The sequence below is a fragment of the Lampris incognitus genome, chromosome 1, assembly GCF_029633865.1.
Source record: "Lampris incognitus isolate fLamInc1 chromosome 1, fLamInc1.hap2, whole genome shotgun sequence".
Taxonomy (NCBI): Eukaryota; Metazoa; Chordata; class Actinopteri; order Lampriformes; family Lampridae; genus Lampris; species Lampris incognitus.
In genome coordinates, this window is record NC_079211.1 from 140,557,199 (window position 1) to 140,567,198 (window position 10,000).

Here is a 10,000-nt window from a genome sequence, read left to right on the forward strand (position 1 = left end):
GGTTCGAGTCTGCAGATAATGATTCCCCTCCATTCTCTCCCAATGGGTTGTGTTTGTAATTTTCTTGAATATAAAAGTTGCATAATTCATGTGTATCGGCGGGCCACATCTATTAATTATGTCTGTCTTTTAGGTGCTCACATCTTTACCACGTCTTCTTCTTCTTTCATGCTCCCTCTTCTTTCTGTCTCTATCTCCCTCTCATTTCTCCTCCCCCCCTCTCTCTTTCTCTCTCTCTCTCTCTCTCCCCATCTCCGTCCCTGAATCACAACAGCAACAAGGAAACGCATTGCCCTCTCTGTGCTTTTATTCCCCTCTTTCCCTCTTTTCTATAGGAGTCTCCTCGCAAGGGTCAAGTGAGCTGTGTCCAAATCTAAACTAGGGAAAGAGCAAGAAAAGAAGAAAAAAAAGGAGGAGAGAAGGCGGAAAAAGTTTGCAATGGCGCTGTGATGTGAATGCCCTTATTTAGTAATTTATAGATGAGGGGAATTGAGCGCAACTCTGTGGAGAGTCATAAACTATTGATGTGTCTAATCTTTCAGATCCTGCCAACATGATCATCATGATCTGTGTTAGCGCGAGACGCATCAGTCCCCTCCCTCCCTCCCTCCCTCCCTCCTTCCTTTTCTCCTTTTCTCATTCCCTCCATCTCCCCCTCTTGTTTCTGTCACTCTCCTCCGCCGCTCTGCCTTCGCCACGTGGATTTACCCCCAACCTCAACTCCTCTTCCCTCATCAAAAATGTTTTGATCGGCTTGGCAGGTCCTGACTGCGGCGTGCCGTGGCTTATAAAGCCGCTCGTGGTTTGGCCGCGGTAGATGGGGACGCGCTCGGCACAGAGTCACGCAGACTCACAAACATGCACAGGTGCACCTTTTTCTACCTTATGCGGCACTTATTTTTCCGCCACAAAACTGAAAACCCACACAACCAAACATTTTCATGTAATTTTTATGTCGTATAATTGAAAAAAAAAATGAAAAAGGCTTTGACGATCAATAATCGTAAAGCCAATTTCTACCTTTCTTAAAACCGTCCCGTCTGCTCTGTTCTATGGATCGTCTCCTGTGGAGGCTTCACTCGTCTCCCTTTTCCTTACTGCTCTCTGCCTCAGAAAAATACGACTTACAAGAAAGAAAGAAAGACAATCGCATACAGAGGTGTTACTTCCTACATTGGATTTGCTGTATGACCTTTAACCTTTGACTCACCTCTCAATTGCCCTGAGCCTTATCCTCACCTTATATGCACATTCACATACTCTTATACACACTCGCAAACACACACACATGGACACGCACACACACACTTACAACTTACATTCAAATGAGTACAATGAGTGGCGACTGCTGTGAAGCACAATCAAAATGAAACTATTTGAACACAATGTGACACCTTAGCCTTGCATATTCCCCACTGTGCCCCTCACAAAAAAACAAAGCAAAACAAAAAAATCTTTGCGCACACAAACAGCATGGCTGTAACTGACCAGTATAAAGCATGGCAGCAACTTCAGATGGGAAAAGTTTCGATGAGACAAAAAGTATCGATTCTTATGGTACCAATAGAATTGTTGTTCCTCGTTTGTGTTGTTCCGGGGAACTATTAGAGTGTGACACAGACCAAAAGTAACGCCGGTTAGAGTTGAGTTTAATGTCAAGACTGTTGTGTTAATAAAGTCAAAAGTAATGCAAGTGCGGGTGCTTTAAGCGTCCATTCCGTACAGCTGAGAAAGAGCAGAACAGAATGAAACACTTACAGGAAGTTGAGAGAGACAGAGAGAGAGAGAGAGAGAGAGAGAGAGAGAGAGAGAGAGAGAGAGAGAGAGAGAGAGAGAGAGAGAGAAAAAAAAGAAATGTGGAAAGCTATGGATACTTCACGGACTTCGCTTTTGGTTTGCTTTTTTCTTACCTTTACAGCATGTATATGGTCATATGCAGGCTGGTTATGGGTTTATATGTGCTGCTAGGACTCCTTAACATACATATACTCAACTATATCCCATTAAAACCTTCTGCAAAATATTAACAATGTGCAATCAATCATGTGAAAATCGGCATCAGTTTGTCTCGACATGATAAGGTTATACCAACACACGTGAACCAAAAAACAAAAACAAAAAACGCTTGACTTAAGCACACACGTTGACAAATAACTGAAGACGTATGAAGACTCAAACGTGTAAGAACCTTGTGTGTGTGTGTGTGTGCGTGCGTGTACGTGCGTGTCTCGATAAATCCTAATTCCTCTGTAACCACCTCATCCCTCCTGCCCGCTGAAACAATCATTGTATAATCACAAACGGCAACAAGAGCAACAGAAGGAATAAGTATGGGAATCACCGCACGTCTAAATAATACAACCGTCAGAATATACTCCAAATCTCTCAGGCTACCATTCTCCCCTAAGGGTGCACGCCCCGAGCTGATTTGTATACAAAACAAATCGAATGTATGCTTTCAACACATATTTAACATATGCCACTCAGCGATTAATAATTCAAGAGAATCGGTTTAAATTTTTAATTGTCACTGTTTCTTCTCCCCAGCAAAGGAGGAAGATTGGAAGACAATGGGTCCAAAGAGAGAAGTAAAAATATTTTGTTGATGTTAATTGAATGTAATAGTGATGTTAATGTAATGTAGTGTAGTGTGCACAGAGCAGAGTGTAAATGGAGGAGGCTGGATAAAAGATTCTCGGCATTTTCCCCTCTTTGTCTCAGTGGCTAATGAATTACGACAGCTTTTACTTACTTTCTTGATCCTGCCCGCGTATGGTTCCCCCCCTCTTGTGTTCTCTCTCTCTCTCTTACCTTTTGAGTTGCCTCCCTCATATCTGAGATCTTCCTCTGTATCGCACTGTCTCACTCTTCTCTGTATAGGGAAAAAAATAATAATTTGATGATCAACGCGATGACAAACACACTGACAAAAAAGAACAAATGAGCCAAAATTTTTCTTTATCAACATGCACAAACACACATACATTAATCTAAAGGGCATGAAGGAGTCAGTCCATGTCAGACATTACTCACATCCACATATGTACTGACTAATACACGCACTGATGCAGAAGTTGAACCATAAAGGTTAGATGTGTTCGGTCTTAAAGGACTCCTCACACCCGTCCAAGCCCCCTATTCAAACATCTCCCTTGGGGTAAAGAACTCCACAGTATTAAGACCAGAACATCTTGCTTCCACAATAGCACTTACCTGAAGCAATCTGCATCCTAAATGCTTCACTGGTTGTATAAACTTGTATAGACTCCTTAAGCACATGCACTTTAATTTGTCACTTTAAGGACATGGGCCATATGGGTTGCATTAATCAAATTATTCTAATATAATTGTAACAGTATGTTTTTGTGGACACTCCTTGTATGTACTGTGTGGTTATATGTTTACTGTTGTTATCTTTTAGCACACCGAAACAAATTCCAAATCAACTGCAACATTGACATGGCAATAAATTATTGAATCTTCAGTCTAGGTGATTTCTGATACACAGATGACATTTAATGCAGCCATGCAAACTTTAGTTAATAAGCATGCAGACATACAGCAAAAAAAAAAGGACAAAGAGAGCTTCCATGTGAGCGTCCATTCCTATGCAGATGACACTCAGTTGTATCTCTCTTTTAACCCTAATGATTTTAATCAAATTAATACACTCCATGACTGGATCCATGACCTCAAATGCTGGATGGCCCAGAACTTCCTGCAGCTAAATACCGATAAGATGAGGTACTTATCATTGGCCCTGACACAGTTCATGCTAATACTTCAAAACATTTGGGCTCTCCGTCTCAAAAGATAGCCCAAAACTGCAAAAATCTTGGCGTCATCTTTGATAACCACTTCAGCTTGAACAAGCATGTTAAGTCAGTTGTCCAGTCATGTTTATTGCAGCTCAGGAGACTCTCCAAGGTCAGTTCAATTTTATCGAGTAGAGATTTAAACTGTCACACATGCTTTTATTTCCCCTCGTTTGGACTCTTGTAACTCCCTTTACACATGTCTGATTCAACAGAGTATACATAAATTACAACTTGTCCATAATGTAGCAGCCAGACTCCTCACCAAAACCAAAAAAAGAGAGCACGTTACTCCTATTTTAGCTTCTCTTCATTGGCTCCTGGTAATTTTAGAATTGATTTGAAGATGTTATTGTTAACTTTTAAGGCTCACTCCAGACTCACACCCAAGTACATTTCAGATCTTATGACACCATGCATGCCTGGTCGCAACCTGGGGTCCTCAACCAAGGCTTTGATAGCCATTCCACAATCTAGACTGAGGACCAAGGGTGACCGGGCTTTTTCTGTTGGGGCACCTAGTACACTGTTCTGTTAGGGCACCTACACACTGTTCTGTTAAGGTCACTACACTCTGTTCTGTTAAGGTCCCTACACTCTGTTCTGTTAGGGCCCCTACTCTGTTCTGTTAGGGCCCCTACAATCTGTTCTGATGCTCTTTTCTGTTAAGGACCCTACACTCTGTTCTGTTAGGACCCCTACTCTGTTCTGTTAGGGCCCCTACACTCTCTTCTGGTAGGGCCCCTACACACTGTTCTGTTAGGGCCCCTACACTCTGGAACAACCTCCCTGAGGAGATCAGACTGGCCAGCTCCTTATCCTCTTTTAAATCTCTCTGTAAAACATACTTTTATAAATGTGCTTATTCAGGATTTGTGGTCTGAATTTATCATTTGTTTATCTCGTTGATATTTTATTACTACTGATTTATTGATTATTTGAATTATTTTACACAATTTTATTGTACTTAATTTATTTTTCCTCATATGCTGCTTTTTGGTTTTATGTTTCCTTCCCATCTCCATCTCATCATCAGCCACTTCTTCAGGGTTGGGTCACGGTGGCAGCAAGCTAAGTAGGGCACTCCAGACGTCCCTCTCGCCAGCAATACCCTCCAGCTCTTCCTGGGGATCCCAAGGCATTACCAGGCCAGATTGGACATGTAGTCCCTCCAGCAAGTTCTGGGTCTACCCCGGGGTCTCCTCCCAATTGGACGTGCCCCAGAAAACCTCCAGAGGAAGGTGCCCAGGAGGCATCCTAATCGGTTGCCCGAACCACCTCAACTGGCTCCGTTCGATGCAAAGGAGCAGCGGCTCTACTCCAAGCTCCCTCCGGATGTCCGAGCACCTCACCCTATCTCTAAGGCTGACCCCAGACACCCTATGGAGGAAACTCATTTCAGCCGCTTGTACCCGCGATCTCACCCTTTCGGTCACTACCCAAAGCTCATGACCATAGGTGAGGGTTGGAAAGAAGATTTACTGATAAATTGAGAGCTTTGCCTTCCGGCTCAGCTCCCTCTTCACCACAACGGTCCAGTACAACATCCGCATTACAGCTGATGCTGCACCAATCCACCTGTCAATCTCCTGCTCCATCCTACCCTCACTTATGAACAAGACCACAAGATACTTTAACTCCTTCACTTGAGGCAACAACTCATCCCCAACCCGGAGGAAGCAATCCACTCTTTTCTGGTAGAGAACCATGGCCTCAGACTTGGAGGTGCTGACTCTCATCCCGGCCATTACACACTCAGCTGCAAACCACCCCAGTATGCGCTGGAGGTTGTGTTCTGATGAAGCCAACAAAACCACATCATCTGCAAAAAGCAGAGATGCAATTCTGAGGTTCCCAAAACAGACATGCTCCTCACCTTGGCTGCGCCTTGAGATCCTGTCCATGAATATCACAAATAGAATTGGAGACAATGGACAACCTTGGTGGAGTCCGACACTGACCAAAACATGTTGTTATTATTATTATTATTATTATTGCTGTTGTTGTTGCTGTTGTTAGTATTATTATTGTTGTTGTTAATGTTATTATTAAATTTCACTCTTGGGATCAATAAAGCACCTATCCTATCCTTTCTTATCCAATACTAAATAGAGGCAGCAAAACACAACCAATAGGAATCAGACATATACAGATGTGTGAACACTTCATAAACCCATACATACACTCATAAAAATACAAATACATAAATGTAAATACAATTATAAATACACAGTAAAAATCTACACACACACACACACACACAAACACAGTCACAAAAACACACCTGCCCCCTTGCCAGAGGTCATAATGAGTATATTCTGTCTGTCAGTCTTACTTCTGAATGTTAACTGTGAGTGTTTTTTTAAGCATTTGTCATTGCCATAGGCGGATTTACTCATAGGGACACGCATAGAGGCACAGTTGCACAAATGAAGACGCATGCAGGCACACACGAACGCTCACACACATACAGGAACACACACACATGAAGAGTAAATCTCTGTGTGTCTTTGCCACTAGCATGTTTGGCAGGTTTCACAGGATTGAAAGACTGAAGGACAAAAAGTACATCCACATGACACGATCCTGGTTGCAGGAACAGGGAGGAAGGACCCCAGATAATGTCAGACTAGCTCTTATTTACATAGACGGATTCTGAGTCTGCTCATCATTCGCACAACAGACTATTATTACAGTTTATAACAATAAATTATAATTACTGATTATTATTATTACTATTATTTTGTGCAGCAGCATGTTAATTATAGCGAATCACTATAAATGTGCCAGTGTGAATGAATGAATGAGGTGATAATTTGCTGACAAAAGAGGAACATGTGAGCTAATGATACCTGTATGTGTTTTTTGTGTGCATGCCTTTGTGGAAGACTGTGTGCACACAAAGTGGTAAGTACTGTCCCTGTAGCGTAATATTACACATCGTTACCATCAGCTAGCATGACTGAGCTCCACACTCACTGGCCAACTGCCACAAGGTCACATACCCCCCCAACCACCCCACCCACCATCACTACCACCACCACCATTCACACACAGTCAGAGACAGTGATGGAGAGAAAGCGCCATGAGACAGATTCGTGCGCATGCGCGTGCGCACACACACACACACACACACACACACACACACACACACTAGATGTAGCGTGTGAAGAAAAGGATGACAAAAGGAAAAAAAAAATCGCTTTTCACTACCACCAATACAGCCACCCTTCAGCATTTTCTCTTTCAGAAAATACTTGTCCCTCAATCCTTCTCTCCCGACTGTCACTCGCGCCACTCCATAGTTTCCTCCCCCCCCCCCCCCTCTCTCTCTTTCTGTCTCTCATTCTCTCTGGATAAGAAAAAAGGAACAGCAGTGTTATTCAGACCGGTAATTACATTTCTGCCTTTTGTTGAAGCAGAGTGTTATTTTCCATTAATGGGTGGACAAATTATATAAGAGAGTCTTTATGGGAGTGATAATAGTGAGGACAGAGGAGATGGCGGGCTGGCGAGTGTATCAGTAACTCTCTTTCAAAGGAGGGGCACTGCACAGCTCTCATTAATCCTTATAGAGCACACCTGACCTTGCTGACACTGAAAACACATGCAGGAAGGTAAACACAAACACACACACACACACACACACACACACACACATACATGCAGTTGCCCCCATGCATACACAGTTCGAACATATAAGCAACGAGCTCAGGCCCCATTCAAAAAAGCAAAGAAATAGGCCGCGCTTATATGCTGATGCAGAGGTTATGCCCACTTTCACGGTATAATTTATTCATCCGTTGTTTGCAAAATGCTGTATGAAATATAGATGGTCTGAGTTGGGCTTTAATGTTTCATAGAATCATGACTGTGGGAGCAGGAGGGCTGGGAAATGTGGGCTCTACCACACAATAAGTTCAGTCATAATGGGTGGATGAATGGATGGATAGCTGGATGGATGGATGGATGGATGAACTGATGAATAGCATGGGGAGTGGCATATTTTAGTTTCAATATTTTCCACTATAGGTCTATGGCACATATTGCATGTATTTGTGGATGAACCTTACAGTACTGTATAGAGGTATAAATTACATGCATGTATGTGGATATGTGTGCAGATGTGTGTGTTTATGCACTACACATAGTATGTATTTATGTATATACGTATACAAGGATTATGGATGTAAAACACGTGTCTGTATGGATGGATGGATAGGACAGAGTATATAGAGGTTCATTGTGCATTTTGCCTCAACATTGAGCACTGTGCATGTACTGTATGGATGAAAAGATTGGATGGATGAGTGGTTTGTAAATTGACCATCATTGATTGTCTGCAGCTGTGTTCTTCTCATGGGGTTTGAATTAAAAAAAAAGGATCAATGCGCTGTACTTTGGTAAGGTGCAGCACATTGCAACCACTTCAATGTGGATCATTTGGAGGCCGATTCACATTTAAAAGCGTGCTGCTCTTTGTGCATGGCATCGGCAACATGAAGATGTTACTTTATCTTATTAGGATATTGATAATGCCTATGACGGTTTCACAATATATAGAAGAAGAAAGAAAGCCACGTTATTTTGTCATTGTACAGGTTACAATGTGTTCTCTGCATATAACCCATCCTATTGTATAGCAGCAGTGGGCAGCTGCAGCGCCCGGGGACCAACTCCAGTTCCTCTTTCCATTGCCTTGCTCAGGGGCACAGGCAGGAGTATTAACCCTAACATGCATGTCTTTTTGATGGTGGGGGGAAACCGGAACACCCGGAGGAAACCCACGCAGACACGGGGAGAACATGCAAACTCCACACAGAAAGGACCTGGGACAGTCTGGGGTTCGAACCCAGGACCTTCTTGCAGTGAGGCAAGTCCCCCCCCCCTTTTTCTCCCCAATTGTACTTGGCCAATTACCCCACTCCTCCGAGCCGTCCCGGTCGCTGCTCCACCCCCTCTGCTGCCAATCCGGGGAGGGCTGCAGACTACCACATGCCTCCTCTGATACATGTGGAGTCACCAACCGCTTCTTTTCACCTGACAGTGAGGAGTTTTGCCAGGGAGACGTAGCGCGTGGGAGGATCACGCTATTCCCCCCAGGTCCCCCTCCCCCGTTGAACAGGTGCCCCGACCAACCAGAGAAGGTGCTAGTGCAGCGGCCAGGACACATACCCACATCCGGCTTCCCACCCGCCGACACGGCCAGTTGTGTCTGTAGGGACACCCAACCAAGCTGGAGGAAACACGGGGATTCGAACCGGCGATCCCCGTGTTGGTAGGCAACGGAATAGATTGCTACGCTACCCAGATGCCCAAAGTGAGTAGGGTTGCCAACCGTTCCTTAAAATAAGGAATTGTTCCTTATTTTATATATATATATATATATATATATATATATATATATATATATATGTGTGTGTGTGTGTGTGTGTGTGTGTGTGTGTGTGTGTGTGTGTGTATATAGTGTAAGGCACATTATATTTGCTATGCCCACGCCGCCCCGTCCATCCAACCCCCGTCTCCGTCCCCTGTTTCTTATTTCCATTTCAAGGAGTTGGCAACCCTAAGAGTGAGGCAAGTTTAAAAAACGTTGAAAAACACATTGCTTGCAAAAATTTGTCTCCCTTTTTTTTTTACTGCTAGTACCACTTTTTACCATTAACTATTACCAGAGTAACAAAAAAAAAAGTATTATGACAAGTGTGTGCAGCCCTGTCCAGCCAACAAGCACTTCCTTAGCAACGGCGCACACAGCCACGTACTAGCAGTACTTCCACTACTGCAGCAAAGCATGATGGGAAGTGACAGTGGTGCCCAGAGGCAACATGGAAGAGGGAGAGAGGGGGATAAAAAGGTGAAGGGGAAGGGGGGTTGGGGGCTTGTAGTGTTACATCAGTGTATGGGCATAGCATTATGGTACGTCCACACACCAACACCGCGGGAGAAGGCCAGAGGACTGGCTTGTCAGACCATCTGCCCTGCTGTGTCCGGAGCAGAAGCTAATGCTGTAAAGCATGAACAGTCCTGAACTAGACAGGGTCACGGAGAGGAGCTGGGTCACGACCCTGCCCGTGTCACACTAGTCAGCAGTCAGCGACCTTACAACCTCAACTCAAAAAGAAACGCAGAGGAGGATCACAGCAATCTCAAAGACACAAACAAACTTACACAACGTTCACTTA

General features: G+C 43.8%; 1 protein-coding gene across 1 annotated transcript in view; it reads left to right on the top strand.

Moving 5' to 3' along the window:
• Nucleotides 1–10,000, top strand: part of rorb (RAR-related orphan receptor B) — an 83,790-nt gene that overhangs the window by 33,779 nt on the left and 40,011 nt on the right. The window contains exon 4 of the mRNA XM_056279972.1: nucleotides 336–356. Within this exon, the coding sequence (XP_056135947.1) occupies nucleotides 336–356 (21 nt within the window). The remainder of the gene's footprint in view (nucleotides 1–335; nucleotides 357–10,000) is intronic.